The following is a 20016-nucleotide window of genomic DNA, read 5'->3' on the forward strand; positions in this document are numbered from 1 at the left end:
ATATGCTAATTTTTCATGGTAGTACAGTCAAATACCGAAAATCCGCGTTGCCTCTCAAAATATAAACATTTAGTTTATAGGTTCCGGAAACTGCAACATGGAGTATGAAATATCGAAGAAAAAATACTATAATGATGTCATAATTACCGAATAATAACGAGTCATAACGGAAATACCAAATTATTGACATCATGATAAAAGTTTTTCCCCCCTCCAATCTGCATTGAGGTAAAAAAGCAGACGATTAACTCAGCTCTTCTTTCAAGTTCACGCTTCATGTTGTTGTACTTTCTGAACTTTGTTATTTAACAAGATTGCTTAGTGATGTCGGGTTTTTTTTTTTTTTTTTTTTAATCTGGATATTTTGTGGATAAATTAAGAATATTTTTAATTTCAGCACTTTTTAATACAATGACAGATAAGAAATGCATTCATGATTTTACTGCTTGCAACGTTTTGAACACGTTTCATTGACGGTAATGAAAAAAGTGGAAATTCTGCTAAAGATGGAGGCAGGTGCTACTGCGCAGAATCGTATGGAATTGCCACACGGACTGTGTATGATATACAGAACAATAAAGAAAAGCTGTTGGAATTTTACAGCAACATTGATTCTAACACCGGAATCCGAAACCGGAAATCTTTACATAAGGCGAAATCGGCAAACATCGATGTACGAGTGCTTCCGGCAGCGGCGGAGTGATGGTGTACCTATTCCTGAGAGAAAAGGGGAAGCAGATGCATGCTGATTTAAAAATAGAGGAGCCTAATGTAAATGAACAATATAATATAATCATTTTATATATGAAATAGTAATTTAATGCATATAATTAATTATTGTATTATAGTATATAACAATTTAATTAAATGTATCTAATGCGCCTTATTTATTTTGCACTTTTAGTATGAATATTATCTTTTTTGTCCTGAAATCCACAAAATCCTAAAATCTGCACAACCTCTGGCAATTTCTGGACATCTACTGTATTATAATTTCATAGCTGCCAATTTCTCCAGTTTTTCAATGTGTCTTGTGGTGTCTGATTTTTAGCTTTTCTTAAGAAAAGTGTTTCCCAGAAATTAATGAAGTTAAAATTGTGTAGATTCCATCCTCTTACTGCTAGTGATTTTCAGCATAAGTTTCTTTATTAAATTTTATTTTATCTGAATTGCCTTTATATCCTACAGACGTTTGTAGAACTTCTTATGAAGATTCATCTGAGGTTTAATGAGTATACTTAAACTTGAATTAAAAACTCAGTGATGTATTTATCTGACATTAAGAAATGTTTCATTAACAAGTTTACCTATGCAGTAATGTGTAAATTAGTTATTATTTTGATTTTCTTCATATTTAAAAATACTTTGATAAATAAAAGCTTTCCTTCCCGCTCAAAATTTTCTCAGTGCAAAAGTGTAATAAAATTGGAAAATTGGCCAAAAGGTATGAAATGTGTAGACTATTGAATTAAATATTAATTTATTTTACATTAGAATCACATTATAAATAATTCAGTAACCCAAATCAGGCATTATAAATTAAATTTAAGTGAGTTTGAAGTTCTTTTGAAATGGCATAGCATGAAACTCTCGATTTTTAATATTTTAAGGTTGACAACTATATAACCGCATTTATTATCCATCTGTATAGTGATATAATAGTAGTAGTATATCAACAAAAGGTATTATGTCACAATGAATTTTTCCCCTTCTATTTGGGATTTGTTATAAGAATTACAATGAAAGTTGGAAATTTTCCATTAAAGCCATATCATACTTTTCCATTAAAGCATACTTTTCTTCTTTTCTCTTAAAAAGCACTTTTTCAAGTTATTAAAAAATACAAAATATGTGTGTAACTTTTTGTAATAACACTTTGGCACATTATGAACTATTTATTTAAATTTTTTAATGGAAAGATTTTTTGTTTGCAGTTTAAGAGGTGTGTGTGTATTTTGTAGTAATAAGTTTCTGCAGAATATTTTCCATCATAACAACATCTGTGGAAAAAAATGAATTAAATTTCTCATTTGATCCCTTATTTGAGAACTAACTATATGTAGTTGTTCTAGTAATAAATATGAGGGAGGGCTGTGTGCAAGCAGTTGGACGTTATTTGTGAAAAATAATTTGTTCATTTGTCATTTTTTATGAATTGGCGCAGGAAAAGTATTTCACTTACACTCTATATGTTTTGTATTTCAGATTTATGAAGGAACAGCTCAGATTCAAAGGATTATCATAGCCAGGGAACATTTTAATAAATTTCAGCAGCAGCTTCAATGAATCAATGTTTGAATGATATGGAATTGTGCAATGCAAGCAAATAAGCATATTCAATGTTTAATATGAATTACACATTTCTTCATGTTGATTTTGTATCTGAATAAATATTTTTTTAAAGTGTTTTGTCTTTGAATGTGAATTGACTTATTTTTAACTTAATATACATTTTTTCAAGTTACAGAAATATTAATATTTTAATATATGGATTAGAATATTTTTATAATGTGAAGCAATGTATCAAATTTTTCTGAGCTGCAGCCTTTTTTAAGAATGCCAAAAAAAAAAACTTGAACCTGCGTGCCTCATAGAAGAGGTATTTTTAATAGAAAAAAAAAAAAAGCAAATACACAAAAAGTTTTTTAGAATGTAATTCTAACATAATATTTAAGCATTGGTAGTTCTTGCATTTGGGAGATAGACTTCAAAATTTGGACATAATTTTAGTTGAAACAACTCACATTAGGACAGATGGTTTCAGTATGAATAAAACTGTTTTACTTATTAAATTTGAAATTAATACTTTGAAAATTATCAAACATACTTCAGTGAATTTTGCATGTAGTAGATGTCACTTAACCCCTTCGAGCCGGGTAGCGAAAACGCGCGCTTATCGCGTAGGCCGGCAGTGTCTTCCGCGAGCGTCTCTCCAGGGCCGGGGGCTTTTTTGCTACTAAGCCTAAATCCATGAAATTTCCGAAGTATCAACGCATTGTTTAATAATGCTCTATAGAGTATTTAAACGGCTTATGCTTTATAGATATTTTTATATATATACTAATTACCTTATTGTTTAAATCCATATTTTACACATTTTATTTTAATTACTCATCATTTTATGACTTTTAACATTATACATCTGAAAACTAAATATATTATTTAAAATTCTCTTTTCATATGAAAAATTTTAAAACAGGGATCTACACACAGTCCTACGTTACATTCCTTGAACTCGTAATAACTCATTTGCCGTTTTGGAGGATTTTTCCGGGAATGTGAACAAACAAAGCATCGTCGTCTCATTTTCTTATCAGTCTCTTCTGAACAAAGTTTTGGAAAATGTCTTTCAGTTAATCTTTCAGAATCAATATCTGAAATATTTTGCATCATTTCTGCTATTTCATGCTCTGGTAAACATTTTCGACATTGAAACGGTAAAAACAGAAAGAATTCACGTCTAACAAGATCTAATTATTTTCTAAAAACTGAACTGTAAACCGAAATACTCAACGCTTTAGCGCATATAAAACTTCTACTTACAATAAACAACTACCACGTGCGAATAAAAAGCGATTTAAAGAAACATCATAAATCACGCCATTCAGAAACATTTAGTTCCCCCGTTTGTTTATATAATCAAAAACGCGTGTATGTGAGTCATGCTTCTCTCATTTCGAGTAGAAGGTCTAATGTACATGTATCTGAAACCATATGGACATACAGTGCCATCTTGTGGCAGAAATTATAGTTTGAAAAACGTTCCAAGGTAACTGGCACAAATACATGACAGTCGGTAGTAAACGCAACAAATCTCTGGCACGCCTGCGTGTCGGCCGGTAGATAAGTGTGTTCGTTGCTGGCACGTATACGTGACAGTCGGCGCGAAGGGGTTAATATGATCACAATTAATGTCATTATTTAGATATTGCCATTCATTAGCCAAAGTCTTGCTCATTTGTATATGGAAACGTGGAAAATACGCAGCTGATTATGTTCAACAATTTGGTTAATATGAACATGCTGTAACAGAATAAATTTTTAAAGTTAAAGTTGCAAAATAAAAGATAAATTCACCAGTTGAGGTCAAAAAAGTTAAAGTGATGTGTTTAAATCACTAAACAATTTTGTTTTGATTTCAGTCAACCATTTAAAGATGAGCAAAAAAGCAGTTTTAGTTTCATGTATTTTTTGAATAACTCTGCAGATTTTGAGAATAATTAGACACAAAACTTTCTTCAAGAGCAGAAATAAAGTTATGCAGATTTTTTTCCCTTGAAGACAAACTAATGCTCCCTTTTTGCTTAATTTTACATTGGCATGTTTGTTCACTTACAGTGGGGGATGCTTTCTTCTTTTAACATTAGACAAATAATTTTCGGAAATGTTTGTAACTTTTGTGTTTTCCTAATTGCAATGCCATGAAAATATCTATTTATAAGTTTCTTGATATTTTTATATTAAATTAGTTAAATTCCATAATTTTGGTTTTTTTGGAAGGATCCCCCCCCCGCATCATTTAATGTTATCATTTGGTTAATGTTACCAAAATAGCAGTGGACAAATGCAATAAATATCATACAGTATAAAGACGTGAATTGACTGTTAATTTTAAAAAGCTGTTGAATATTTTACTAATTAGAATTTATATTCCAGGAGGTCAGTAAAAAGTTGGGAATTTTTTCCCTCTAAAATATCCACAATAATGAAACTATTTTCATAAAATTTTGTACCTATATATAAAGATTAGTATGCAATCACATATTTTAGTGCACCACTCGTTGCATTTAGTTTGCATTTAAAGCTTGACTAACAGTAACTAAACTTTATGTGAATTGTAACTGTTAGTAAATCCTTAATTTTTCTGTTATATTATGGTTGATAGGTTTTACTTACTGTTTGCTTTATAATTCATTAATTACCTTCAGAATTTTTTTTTCTTTCTTAATAAAATAAGCTTTTTTGGATTAACTTCCATTTTCAATCAGCATTTAAACTATATTAACAGTTTAATATAGTTAATACTATATTATATTACTATATTATATACTATAATACTATATTACCAGTTTAAATGCTGATTAATTTTTGTTTATTTTGTATTTATCTTTATTGCTTTATTTTGTATTTGTTATTATATTATGTTAATTCTTGCACACTTTATGCTTTATTTTAAAATCAGCTTGATTGAATATATGACATTCAAGAATATGATACGTATCACTTTGTTTAGTGAGGAAACTACTTTGAACAGTACAACAACAGAAATTTTATTGGAATATGACAAATATACAGTATCATAATACAAATAATGACACTTAAGCAAAGTTTTGATTGAAAATATAATTTTATCAGCAGTTAATAATTGTCAGTCTAGTATTTCATAATAAAATGTTATTGAAACTGTAATTATTTCTACTTCTCTTTTAATGATTATTATTATTTTTTTTTTTTTTTTTTTTTTTTTTTTTTTGTGTGTGTTGGGGGGGGGGTACATTATTTTTAAGTGCTGAGGTGTAGGAAAAGAAAAGCTTAAGATTCTTTAAAACCCTTTCTTCATGAAAAGTGCATATGTACAAAACACTAAGATTTCTTTGTAATATCATTTACAGAATTCACAGAATGTGATTGAAAAATCTGATTTTAGCCATATTTTTATAGACTGGAACTATGCAGCAAGGTATCCATATAGATCTAAAAATATAATTTTAAAAACCAATAACATTTTGTATTGAAATGAATTTTTTAAATGTACCTTTATTTACAAGAAAATACTAACTTACTTGATATTATTTTAAATTTGACTGCTTTGTATAACAGTTGTATATTTTTGCTAGATTTTTATGTGTAACTAGCAACGAATGCAAATATTGTGACTTTCAGTCTAACTGAAAGTTACAAAATAAGCTTACAGTGAAATAAAAATATGAAAACAATGATCTAGTGGAAACAGTTTTTATAACAAATGCTGCTTTAGTTTAAGGTCACTTCTTCTTCTGATGGTGTGACCCTGTGATTTTGTTGCCCCCTAGTTGGTGCTTGTTGAGCTGCATCTTCTGCAGGTTCACTATAATCAATCAAGAAGTAAAATATTAATTAAATACCATGTAATTGACACATTACTTGCTGATGGGAAAATAAACAGTTAAGTAGTCAAAATAATATTTGTTTCCATAATATGAAAGCAAACAAATAATTATAGAGGTGTTTTTTTTTTTTTTTTAAATTTAAAGAAAAAAAAATCTTTTTAGTAAATAAAAACTAAAATTTATTCAAAGTACTCTTTATTTTATGGAGGCATGTAATAGCTGGGCCACTATTGCCTTCTGTGAAAGGACAGACAAATAATATCAATGCCTTCTCTGGGATTCCAACCCGGGCCCTTCGTTACAGCAGTCAGTGTCACTAACCAGTTTTCTATCTGAGCTACAGGGGCTCATAGATGTAACATAGGTGATTTGCATTCTTATAAACTTTCACTTTTATGACCTACACATGACATGGTTTAAGATGTTTTTAATGGCTTTCCGTTTACAGCTTCTTATTTTACAATATTTGTTAGATCTGTACATATTTTTGAAATCAAAGAATCCACTGTATGTGCATGTAAGAAGTATCACATGTCTCAAATTTAGCCTACTTTATTTCATTCTTTTCTTTAAATGAAATGATATCAGTCATTCAAAAGCTATTTGTGCATACAGCATTTTTGAAGTAACAGAATAATATTAATTTTTTTCAGTTTATTGGTTAAAATTAATTATTTTTATTTAATACGAGATGCATAAAAAATACAATAAGCTTTTAGGTTATATTATAAGCCGAAAAGGCCATTAGCCCAAATGAGCTATTAGTCTGAAAATGAGATTTTGCATCATCAACTATAAATGACGAATCACTTTTCAAATTGTTGCTACCAAATATTCTTGCCCTGTGTTATTTTAATGAACTATTATGCATCACTATGTTTAATTATTATAACATAATGAAGAAGCTGCTTGCATGTATGTCCCTTGCATTGTGAAAAAGCAGTGGTAACTAGAGCCATCAAATTTTGAATAACGTTCACCTGGAAGCACAAATTTTATATTTCCTATTTTGTAAATTTTTAACGAATTTATGATTAACAAACTCAACGATTTGAAAGTGAACAGTGTCACTGTAGGGAATAAAACATTTTTATCTTCAGTGAGTTAGACTGTCTCTTGGAAATTCTAAAGATTTGCTTTTTTTAAATATTTTGTGATTTTGCTGTTGAATTGAATTTTATGTGGTGTGAGTGAGAAAAACATGACATTTTATTAAATAATTTAACATGCAAAATGTTAATAGAAAACAGACAAAGTTTTGCTAGTTATTCATACTAAGAAAACTGTACATTGATTTGATGAGAAAATACTAAAAATATGGAAAAATGTTTGGCAATACTTAACACTGGATCAGAAATTCTGAACACATGCTGCTTTTAAAATTTTTGTAATTTTGCTGCTAAATTGTGTATGACATAAATTTGAAGAAAATGAAACCAAATAATAAAACTAAAAAGACAAAAAGAAATGGCCTAGTAAAACAGCAGGCTGGCTGACTCTGCAACCTCAGCGAGAGCATAGAAAACCTTAACAAACCCTTTCAGATCTCTCTCTCTTTTTTTTTTTTTTTTTTTTTTTTTTTCTCCTGTTATAATTTTTGGGGCTATATGTATTTTTTGATCAATTATGAATTCCATACATGTGTGTAAAACTGGCAAAATAAATAAATATGTATGTGTGTACACATGGAAATAGTTACAAAATAGTATGTGATTAGTGATGAATCGGTACTACCGAACCGGGTATTTTGTAACGGGTACTGAAAATCGGTACATCCAAGTACCCGTTACTTCAATACCGAATCGGTACTTTTCGGTATTCGTTACTTCTGTACCGAAACGGGTACTTTTCGGTATTCGTTACTTCTGTACCGAAACGGGCACTTTTCGGTATTCGTTACTTCTGTACCGAAACTGGTGCTTTTCGGTATTCGGTACTATGTAACGAAAATATGCGTCTCTTCTCGGTATTTCGGTATTCGTTACTGGAGGATCGATGAGGGTTCAGCTCGCTTCGGTTTTGATACGAGGACAGTAGTATCTGGTTGTATTTGCGAAATGGTGATATGCGCTCCTTATGTCCATGAATGGCCTGCTCCTCAGACACTTCCGTAGTTGACATGTTTTCTGATATTCAAAATCATACTCCGTACAGAATAAATCTAACACGTGGTGACGTAGCTGAGTTCCTTCAGTGCGCAAAATCGTTAGCTGCGTATTTCGTTACTCCAAATCGTTACTAGGGCACTTCGGTACTCCAAATCGTTACTAGGGTACTTTGGTACTCCAAATCGTTACTAGGGTACTCCGGTATAGCAAACCATTACTAGGGTACTCCGGTACAGCAAACCGTTACTTCGGTACTTTTCAAAGTAACGGGTATTTTGTACCGGGTACTTGTCTGTACCCGTTACTCTCGTACCGGATACAAGAAAGTACCGAAGTTGCCCATCACTATATGTGATATTCTTGAATTGTTTACAATCTATTAAGTGTATCTAAATGATTTAAAAACCAATTTACTCTGTACATGCCAGGAAAGAATCCAAGTACCAAAAGTAATACTGAGAAAAGTATTTTAAAATTTTGATTAAAGTTTGACTTACCATCCAGGAACAGTAGGAGCCCAGTCACAACGGAGAGATTCTGCACTAAATGCTAGTCCAGCTGGACACCTTTGCAGTCTGGGATAACCTCCTACACACAGCCAGTAACGAACGCAAGATCCTTGCATTTCTTTCACTCCATTGGGAATACCTTTGCAAAGAGCTGTAAAGAAACAACCACATAAAGTATTATTTATTTTTAAATAAAAAGTAGGAAGGTCAGTTTTATGTGATTAAAAATATTTCTTTATCGCACTGTGTATCGCTTGCCCTACTGTTATATTCTGCTGTTTATTATCTTCAGCACATTATATGTATCAAAATATGTGTGTTAATATTAACTTACATGAAACATTAAAATAGTACATAAAGTAAAGAATTTTGTGAACTGTGATAGATTTTTATGCATTTCTTTTATGTGAATTTATTCCTTTGACTTATGTTCTTTAGTGAAGTTGTTGGTATTTCATCCAGGATTAAATAATTTTGCAATAAAGTCTTCCTTCAGCCAGCACTGTAATTTACCCTCTCTCACTCTCTCTCTCTCTCTCTCTTTTTTTTTTTTTTTTTTTTTTTTTTTTGTTTTAAATAATTGCATAAATCTTTCTGGTATTCTACCCGAAATCATGTCAGAAAATAAGAATGTAACTATTTATTCTATGTTTCCATAGAATACATATTTATAAATTTTTCAAGTAGAATATTGAATTTTATTTTATTTTACTTTATCCTACGTTATTTATTTATTTGGTAGTTACAAGAAAAATTATGCATATGATAAAATCTAGTTCTGAACACATTTAAAAATAATTTTATATGCTTGAAAAACCAAAGAATAGATCACTCAAAAATTGTTAAAATGCGATTGCCTTAATTTACTTTTCCCCTTTTAATTTACTCCTTGAAATGCAAATTCTACAAGTTTGCTTGATATTAATCGTAACTTATCAAGTACACTTGAGAAAGACTGATAACTCAGCAAAACTGTTATATAACAATTTGTTTTATTTTCAGGTTTCAGCGCCATGAAATTTTTCTTCAATATTCCTCTGACTGCTTGCTTATTTCTTTTTTGCAATTTTTTTGTTTTTATATTTTATAAAATCATAATTTAGTTATTTTATATTGCACATAATATTTTCGAATATATTTATAAATATAACATGATAAGTTGGGCACGAAATGAAAGGGAATCTGCCCAAATTAACATTTAAATATTTTGCGTGACCGTCTTCAAATACGCGAAAAGTGTCATTATAATAATCCGATTCTTACCGTGCTTGTTCCATTATAGTCTTTGTAATTTGTCTCCATAGCAGTAACACTGCAGTTTTTGATGTCTGGAAAGCAAGAGTGGGGAAAACATACAAAAGCTTTAATATAATGCCCTAGGGGAATAATTCGTTTTCTAAGATCCGTTGACTTGGATGGAGCAGGATATAGAATCTAAAGTCTTTACTGCCTTTACAGTCATAAGCCATTATGTAACATACTATCCACTGTCATTGCTGATTCATAAAGAATTGCATAATGTAAATGATGCGAAAAGATGTTACCCTTTAAAATCTCCAAAACTGCGGCATACAAAAGGCTTGCAGCTTTGTAGATGACATTTTCTCAAAAAAATAGGTTTTGTGAAGCCGTAGTGCCCTCCTTGGCTGAAATCTAAAGTTAGAGAATTTCGTTTTTCATTTGATATACCAAATACACTCGTGTACAAAATTAAGAGAATTTTCACATTATATCAAATTGCTGAAAACTAATGGATAGTTTTTGAAGAAGTTTAGTATGAATGTACATTTATAACAGAGAAAGAGATATACCATTCAAAGTCATTTTATCCCAGTGGCATTCGATCCCACTTTTGCAACAAGGCAATTTTCAAAGCCAGAATGGTTCTCAGAAGGGCATGGCGAGATGAAATTGCCCTCCAAGAGCATCCCAGACATACTGTATAGGGTTGAGGTCAGGAGATCTGTCTTGCCAATCCATGTGGCGAATATTTTCACTTTCTAGACAATCATCGACTAACTGAGCCCTATGTGGACGAGCGTTGTCTTCCATTAACAGGAACTTAGGACAAACTGCGCCCCATACATTCGAATAAAAGGGCTCTAAGATCTCCTATGTATATCTCATAGCAGTCAGGCAGCCTTTGTCAAACACATGCTGGGGTGTACGGCCGTCAAATATAATGCCTGCCAAAGTATTACATATTCACCAAAGTAACGATCCTTTACCCTGATGAAGGAGGAATGGTATCTTTTTTCAGACTCTCTCCGGATACAAGTACGTACAGAATCTGTATCCAGGCTTAATCTTGACTCATCTGGTAAACAGCCCGATGCTCCACTGAAGTTTGGTTCAAAATGTTGTCTGCACCGTGCTAAACATGCTCTCTTGTGTATTGCTATGAACAAGACATAAACAGCGGGTTTTCTAGCATACAGCCCTATCTCATGAATTATTCGGAAAACTCTTTACCGTGAAACTCAGGTTTCAGTGGCAGCATACAGCTCGCGTAAGAGCTGTGGAGCTGTACAGCAGGCCTATGTCGCCGTGCTGAAAGTGCCAAAAAACGATCCTCATTCTCGGGTACCGATCTTGGTCGACCTTGTCCAGGACTTCTCAACATAGATCCAGTGTCCTGAAACTGTTTCCAAAAATTGCAGACAACACTGAACGTTACATTGAGCTTAGTAGGCGGCTTGGTAGTCACCTGCGCCTTGATCTGCCTCTAGTTTAACATCAATTCATCATCTCATCCATATTCTCCGTCTGCTCATCTTATCCATATTTCTTGACTACTCATTTTACCTGCCACCTTATAAAATTTATCCAACATTTGCGAGAAACACAGTAAATATCGTGAAGGACTATAAGCACGCAAGTAACGTGCGCTTATATATTCTCCCCGGATACGCACATGTACGCTTACGTATTCGAGCCTACATGTTTGCATAATTCTTCGGCGGCGTAATTAGTGCCTTTGATTCAATGTTTTTCATAAAAATAGACAAATTTCCAAATTCTCTTAATTTTACACACGAGTATATGTAGTTAAAAATTCTCATCTGAAATTGGCTTGATCATTTTGAATAATCTTGTTTAATAATTAAATTTAGTGCTAGAAATAGGCGTTCTGCAGCTGAAGGAGGAGACATAGTAATGACATTTATATGGCTTGAGGCCTTTTACATCATTTCTTCAATATGAAACCAGTAACGTATAGAAATAAGTAAACTGTTAAAGCCTAAACGGCAATTAGCTTGGGGAAAACCTAATATAGCGCAACTGCTTTGTAACCTCCAGTATCTTGAAGCAGGTACTGATATGAAAAGGGGCCTTTCCAAAACTCTCTGAGAGATTGGTTCTTTCAGTTACCTCAAAACAACTGTCAAAGAGTGCTTTTTAAATGTTGAATGTGCAAATCGTTGATGTAGACCGATTATATGTGCTTGCTAAGCCAATCATATTCTCACCTCGTTCTCGCTTATCAGTGATTTGGCGTTTGACTTCTACGATGATTCTTTTTTATATCTGCCTTTTTGTGGCACTTTCTTTGGAGACAAGTACGAAAACATAGCTTTTGAACTAAAAAGTACATAATAATGCGTCTGAGCAGAACTTTTACAAGCGACAGTTGGTTTCAGTGTTCCTCTGACGAAGTGGCTTTGAAGTTGATTGAACTTTTCTTCTATCATGTTGGTTTTTCTTTTAATTTCATTGATTTTTTTAATTGGGGTATTGCTTGTTTGAAGGTTTTTGGTTTTAACATCTTTTAAATTCTTTATTGCATTTATAAGATCATTTGAAATTCAATTATGAATTTCAATTTTTGGCCTTTGTGAAAAATTAGTTCTAAATTTCTTACTTTATGTCTTTACTGATAATTTTTCAGTAGCTTGATGCTCGAAATTATATTTTGTTTTTTAAAATTTTTTTTCTAATTATATATATATGTATCAGCACAGCGGTGACAAACTTTCAGGAGAGATAGACTACACCTAGACGATGGGAAATCGCATAGGAATGCATGGTCGGAAACGCTTTCCTGGCGCGGTAGTAACGACACAAAAGTCATGAAAGAAAGGAAACGAAAGGGGTGAGAAAACATGTTTATTATTCGGTGTATAACCAAAACAAAGGAAAATCAACACAAAGAGACAACAATCATCATCGAAGAAGGCATTCGAAAATACGACCCGGACCATAATGCAGGAACCGCGCGTCGTGCATCTTCCATTCGTGATGCAGATCTTCCATGCGCCAGAGAAGTGAGGCCTGCTTCACGGTCCGGGGTCGTAATTTCGAACACCATCTTTAATGACGATTGTTGTTTGTTTTGTTCTTATTTGTAGGTTTCTGCTGTACTAAATATAATTATTAGTGTCTTTCCTTTATTGCGTTTTGTATCGCCACTACAGCTCCAGGAAAGCGTTTCCGACCATGCATTGCTTTGTGATTTCCAGTGGCGTAGCTAGGGTGGGGCAAGGGGGGACATCTGTCCCCGGGCGCAGCATCCAAGGGGCGCCAAATTGATGCTACGAAATTTTTTAATGAAATATTTTCCATTTCTGGCACACAGAAAGGGGCGCAAATTCTTCAGTTGTCCTCGGGCGCTAGAAAAACTAGCTACGCCCCTGGTGATTTCCCATTGTCTAAGTGTACTCTATCTCTCCTGAAAGTTTGTCATCGCTGTACTGATACATCTTGTATATATATATATAATATACTAAATCTTAAACCCAAAAAGAAGGAAAAAAAGAGAGGTAGAGGAAGGAAGTATTAAAATATTATCATTCCTTTCTTCTATAATATGTTTTAAAAATAGATATAGTTATCACCTTAAATTCATATCTGACGGTACTAGAAATTAACAAACATATACAGGGACTTATTTATTTTTCAAAATTTTGCGTACTAGCATTCAGAAATAAGACCAGCTAGGAGAAGTGAACGCCTTTGAATGCATTAATATAATGAATCTAAATTACTGAGAAATAATAATAATTGTGTCACGAAATATAATTGCCAAAAATTAATATGGAATGTTTCCCATTATATTGCTTTTGTTACTGCTTGCAGTTATATAAAATACATGTTTTTATCGCATAAAATAAGAGCTCTTACGATGTTGTTGACAGCCTGGAACTTTGTCGGGCCAGTCACAAGCATGCTCTACTTCATTGTATAATAAAGAAAATGGGCACATCTGTACTGTTCCAGTGCCATTCCAGCAATGCCAGTATCTAGTGCAACTCTTCTCGTGTGGGAATATTCCAAATAAGTATGGGCAGCTGCCAGTTCCTTGAGGTGGCTCTGTGAACAAAAAATAAAATATTTTAATTTATACGAAGAAACATTTGGTTTCTTAAATACTTAAGATTTTTTAAATAATAAATACGTAAGTACTTTAAATTCATGTAAATTTCATAGGTATATTTTAAAAACACGTATGATTTGTTGTTGTTGTTTTGTTAAGAGACTGATCCTGCATTATGCTTTGTGTTCAATTCACTGGCAGTTGCCATAAATTTTACGCATTAATTGTACGCATTGAGAGCTATAGCTGTTTCCTAAGCTAGAGTTTCCTACTCACCGTATTGCGAAATTTTCGAATTTAAGTGTGCACTTAGCAACATTCAGAAAGATTTTACAAAAACTTTTATTGCATAGTTACTATGAAACTATTATATTACAGTTTTATGCAGCGATAACCTTCATCAAACTAATAACATTTCTAACAAGATTTAGTGCACTCTTTTCCGTGCGTTCTCCTGATGATAAGGAGTTTTAATATCGAGATCATTGCTCTCTTCCATGTTTATACTCTTAATAGATTTGTCAAGCGAATCTACCATAAAAGCAAGCTTTCTTGACCCTCACCATCTTAGCCTTGCTGCGGAATGTAAGCATCCCATATTCTAAACAGTAAAGTTCTATTACATTTTACGTGGTTTACCTGTACCAACTGCATTTTTTGCAGTAAAAATAGTGAAATCTTTCTAAGATCTACAACCGTTTACAATATTATATTTGCACGAATAGTATTTTCTGCAGTAGGAATAGTGAAATCTTCCCTTCTATCATCATCTAAGCCTTACTGTGTGATGTAGGTACCCCATATTCTAAATAATAAAGTTCTACTACTATTTGCAATGTTATGCTTGCACGAATTGCATTTTCTGCAGGAGAAATAGTGAAGTGCAAGTGCTTTCATTGTAAAAATTATCTGCATGCTAGTCTGTCAATGTTAAGACCACCTCTTGACAAACGATGTGGAAGAAACCGAGCGCAGGCTTTATATTAATTAAGTATTAATATATTAATAATTATAACAACAATAATAATAATTCATCCAGATCCACTTTGTCCAAAATCGTAAACGATTTGTTTAGTGTATCTTCAACTGAAGAATGTTGGGAACACTGGCTTGGATATACCATAGAATGTTACTTTATTTTAACATTTCATTGCATATAATTTAAAGTGTTTGTTTTTTAACATATTTTATAGCGGACGGAAAAGTCGCTTGCTACAACATGCTACTTATTATATTATATTTATAATTCGTGTTATCCCAAAATCAAAACGTTTTCATTGGACTTTTATAATGCTTTTACGTTTTAAAAATTTCTTCTCAATCTTTAAGAAATGAAAAAAAATATTGTAACTTTCAAAAGGAAGGGTAGTGTGGCAGGAAATTAGATTTACGAAATTTTTTATTTTACCATTTTTATATTATGTTCCAAATTCCTCACTGAGAAAATCTCTTACTCTGTTCCATCTGTCAAGTTAATGCAGCTCTTATCGCATTAATCTTTCTGTGGCTCTTAGCTCCATATCGAAACCTTTTGATGACAGGTCTAAAGCGGATTTTAATTCTTCCTCTTACTTGTTTGTGACTTATGGTTTTGTGAAATGTTAATTCTGTTTGTCAAAGCTCTTCTCTTATTGGAAGGATGCTGTAAATATGTACAACGCTCCACTAGTGAATGCAAAGTAGCGGAGAAATTTAAATGTGACAAACATCGCAATTATATGTCCGAAAACTGCTTGCATTTCGAAAATTAGGAGCTCAAATGCTGGACGCGAAATTTCTTAAGATCATTTTTGCTTATTTTCTGAGAAAAACTGATTAAGCATTCAGAAAGTCCATCCCTGATTCATCATTCCTGATTGGCCAGATTTAGGATCTCTTCACTGTCTGGTGCATTCGATTGGCGAAAAAGGAAGCATTTTAGCTATTCTGATATTTATCCCTTGAACGGAAAATACATAAAAACTGCTTGTTTAAGAAAATATATAGATCAGTACATGAACAATGTGGCGCAGTGGCTAGCGCGTTGCTCAGCAGCACCACAGGTTAGGGGTTTGATCCCTGGGCTGGGCAAGATTGACTCAGCCTTTCATTCCTTGAGTGAGTCGATAAAATGAGTACTAAGTTCGCTTGGGAACTAAACACTGAGTGTCCTGCGACGAGCTGACCACTTGCCCAGGGCATACGCTCATGCACTCCAGGGCCCACGGTCAGGAAAGCAGATATCAAGGTACTGCAGGCCATGGGCCGCTAGGGCTGCTGCGCCGCTGAGTTTAGTTTAGTTTACATGAAGATAGCTTCAGTTAAGCTATAGTTTTATAAAGAATTCGTCATTAGTAGTCATATGCTAACAACTGTCAGATTAAATTTCTATTAAAAATTCGAAATTTAGAAGCTTATATTTTTTGTTAACTTGAAAACAGCCGTTTTTACTATGCAATTTTTTAGCGAAGGACTTAACGTCCTTTCAAAATAAGAAATTCTGCAAACCCACAAAACTAAAACATTTGTAACGCCAGTGCCCAGCTTTGATGTGAGAAATGATGGAAGCGTTGCTTTCATTTGTGATAAAGAGCACGTGTGTTAACACATGACTGTGTCTACAAGAAGCAGAATGATTTAAAAGTACATTTAAATATTTAAATTTGTAGTTAGTTAGACGTAACGAGATATTTTAATATCCGCTTAGTATTTTTTAGCTCGAAAGGGGCTATTAATTTCGAAATGGTATTTTGCGTTGGTTCACTATAAATGCCGTATCATCTTTCAAATTGTTGCCCCCCAAATATTATCGCCCCCAATTATATTTAAAGGAATTAAATAAGTGAAGAATCTGCATGTATGTATGTACTGTATATGTTCCTTCATTGTGAAGAAGCGACGGTACTTAAGACCAACAAATTTGGGAAAAACGTATTCCTGAACCTGAACATGTTCACCCTGAAGTCCGAATTTCGGATTTCGCATTTGTTTTATTATTTATTTCACATTTTCTAAAACTTTAATAAATGTTTTATTAAGAAACACAGCGATTTGAAAGGTAGCCATAGCAACACTGCTCGAAATTTTATCTCCGCATTTTTATCTCCAGCGCATTTATCTCCAGCAACACCGCATTTTTATCACCAGCGCGTGAGACTGTTGCGATTCGGAGAAATGTTAATATACTTATCTTTTATTTTCAATTAACACACTCGGCTGTATGAAAGCGATGTGTGGCCGCGATCGGAAATATATACTTTTTATCTTCCACGCGGTAGCGTGTTGCCATTTAGTAAAGCCTAAGATAATTTCAAATGCAATCTCGGAAGTTACTGAATAATCAACTGAGCAATTTAAAAGCAATAAGCATAGTTCTTAATATTTTTTCTACTTTTTAATAAGATTGATCTTTTAAAATGTATTAAAATCATGAGATGTTTAGTTAGAAATATACAATATTTTTTATGAAGCTGGGCTCATTAAAATCATTATACACTTTTCCTTTTTTATGATAACTATTTTAGGCGGCTGGTCGCGAGAGCGGCTAGTTTTTAAGGAAATAATATAGAGAATATAAAATAGTATGACACACTGTAACAATCTAAAAGGCATTCTAAAGATACGCTGCTTTTAAATATTTTGTGATTTTGCTTTTGAATTAAATTTTATGGGGGCCTAAGTGTGGATAAAACGGGATATTTAATAATTAAACTTAACATATAAGAAGTTAATAATTAAACGACAAAAAAAATTTCCTAACCATCTTACTGAGAAAACTGCATATGATGAACAGAGAAAAACTGAAAGAATGTATTCCAACCAGCATTTTCTCCTTCCTTCCAGCAAACCTTCGTGGTATAACGGTTAGCACACTCGGCGTATTCGAGAGGTTTATGTTCGAGTCCCGGCGAGGGCACTGCACATTTTTCACATCTCCTGCATCAAAAAAAAAAAAAAAAAAAAAAAGTAACCTAATGTCTCTACAGTGGCAATCTAAATAACAGGTGGTGGATGATGATTCTTCACCACCAGGATTTGGCAATTGGGTTCCCTAATCCCCAGTCGCACTTTAAAAGGGGAATATATAAGGTATTTTCTCCTGATTTCAACATGCCTCCGTGATGTAACGGTTAGCTTCATTTTTCATGTCTTCTGCTTCAAAGCAACCTAATGACTATACAACTTGATACTGCATCGGGAACTCTAAATATATGTTGTTATGTAGCTTTTAAAAATTTTGTAATTTTATTATTGAATTTTATGTGGCGGGAGTACGAAGAAAACGGTGCTTAATAATAAAGACCAAAACAAAAGGGGGGTAGCAGGAGTGAGTGCAAGAGGAGACTGGTAAATTACTCACTCAGCGGGAGCGTAACAAACTCTTTTGGGCGACCGTTAAAACCTGAAACATTCTAGATTTAATTTTTTGTAAAAACTTTCTCTAGAAATGAAGTAAAATTGAACTGATTCGTTTACTTACGACCCATGATCCTCCCAGTTGCCTCATCCGGGCAGCCTGCTCTGTGAGCGTAATCACAATGGTTTATAAGACCTCTTCCAGCACCAGCAAATGCTAGACCATTGGGACATGATTGTAGGTACGGAACGCCATCCACACATTCATAGAAGTAGTCGCAGTATTCTTCGTGAGGAAAATACCCATTATCTTTCTTGCAAATAGTTTTATCTTCTCTCTGAGCGAGGGCTGAAAATATAAATAGCATATTATCAAACACTGAAATGAATTTGAAAGCATAAGAAAATTTTAGCATGCAATAAAATCTTTTATGGCTACCACCTCCTCGGGTAATTAAAATTATTTGGATCTGTCAGTGGTCTTCAAAGAAAATTTTACTCTATGTTAAATTTGGTGAATCTTTACATTATGGTAACTTGGCGATTTTTTGGCGAAAATTTGGCAACTAACCCTGCTGCAGCAACCTGCTAGTTTTGTTTTGAACGCCATTTTGTTTTCACGAAGTAAAGCCATGGTTTTTTTTTTTTTTTTTTTAGTCCAAAGGGATTTGAATCCCGAAGGACTATTAGTTTCGTTTTGGCATTTTGCGTCGGACTCATAAATGTCGGTTCACTTTTCAAACTGTTGCCACAAAATGTTAGAGTCCTGCATTATATTTCAAGAAATTAAGTAATGAAAAATCTGCATAAATGTATGTATATTTCTCGTATTGTGATAAAACAACGGTACATAGAGTCATCGAATTTTGAATAACGTAATCCTCCAACGAATATGAGCATGTGGTAGACCAAATTTAAAATTTGAAATTTGTTTTATGATCGATTTCCTATTTTTTAAAACTTTGACGAATTTTTGATTAACAAACTCAAGGATTTCAAAGTGAGCAATGGCAACGTTGTGCAGAAAAAACATTTTTATCTCCAGCGCGTGAGTCTCTGTATCGGAAATTCTAAAGATATACTCGTTTTAAAACTATTTTGCGATATTGCTGTTGCACTGGATCTTATGGTTTAAGTGCGAGGAACATGATATTTAATAAAGAAAGGTAACACACAAAATGTTAAAAAAACGCCCCTTTCCCAGAAGTGCACAAAACATCCCAGAAGTGCACAAAAATGGCATTGCGCACACTCTTGACTTTATCTATGCACACATCGACTTATTTTCACTTAAAAAGTCAAAGAAAATTGACAAAAATCCAATTCTTCTTACTTTCGTAAAAAGCGCCAAACAAATAAATGGGCGATTCTGCACTTTAGCAGCGAAATTGTTTCTAAGTGCTTATGAGCTAAAATCACGATCGGAATTTTCCGGAAAACGTCACATTACATGTCTCATAATCTCTCATTTCTCTGAGACAAAATAATCTGTGATTCGAATTGTGTACTTCTCAGATTATTGCTAAAGTCTTACCAAAGTACTGTGTACTTCTCAGATTATTGCTAAAGTCTTACCAAAGTACTGTGTACTTCTCAGATTATTGCTAAAATCTTACTTGGTAACCTTTATCGCCTTACCAAAATGTCGCCAATCTACCTGT

General features: G+C 33.1%; 2 protein-coding genes across 3 annotated transcripts in view; one reads left to right on the forward strand and one right to left on the reverse strand.

The window, feature by feature from the left end:
- Positions 1-2406, forward strand: part of Mcad (Medium-chain acyl-CoA dehydrogenase) — a 55536-nt gene extending 53130 nt beyond the window's left edge. The window contains exon 12 of the mRNA XM_035350863.2: positions 2206-2406. Coding sequence (XP_035206754.1) covers positions 2206-2286 — 81 coding nt within the window. The 3' untranslated portion in view covers positions 2287-2406. The remainder of the gene's footprint in view (positions 1-2205) is intronic.
- Positions 2407-5433: 3027 nt separating this feature from the next.
- LOC118181683 (protein obstructor-E-like) overlaps positions 5434-20016 on the reverse strand; it is a 44815-nt gene continuing 30232 nt past the window's right edge. The window contains exons 2-5 of one of the 2 annotated variants that reach the window (XM_085820029.1): positions 18480-18704; positions 13828-14016; positions 8695-8857; positions 5434-6067 (exon numbers count right to left, since the gene is read on the reverse strand). In XM_085820029.1, the coding sequence (XP_085676155.1) occupies positions 5974-6067; positions 8695-8857; positions 13828-14016; positions 18480-18704 (671 nt within the window). In that variant the 3' untranslated portion in view covers positions 5434-5973. Of the gene's footprint in view, positions 6068-8694; positions 8858-13827; positions 14017-18479; positions 18787-20016 lie in introns of those variants that run through there. The other variant, XM_035350874.2, reaches the window with a different exon arrangement.

This window comes from Stegodyphus dumicola, chromosome 7, assembly GCF_044657685.1.
Source record: "Stegodyphus dumicola isolate Sdum_Otavi_A_Nest chromosome 7, ASM4465768v1".
Lineage (NCBI taxonomy): Eukaryota > Metazoa > Arthropoda > Arachnida > Araneae > Eresidae > Stegodyphus > Stegodyphus dumicola.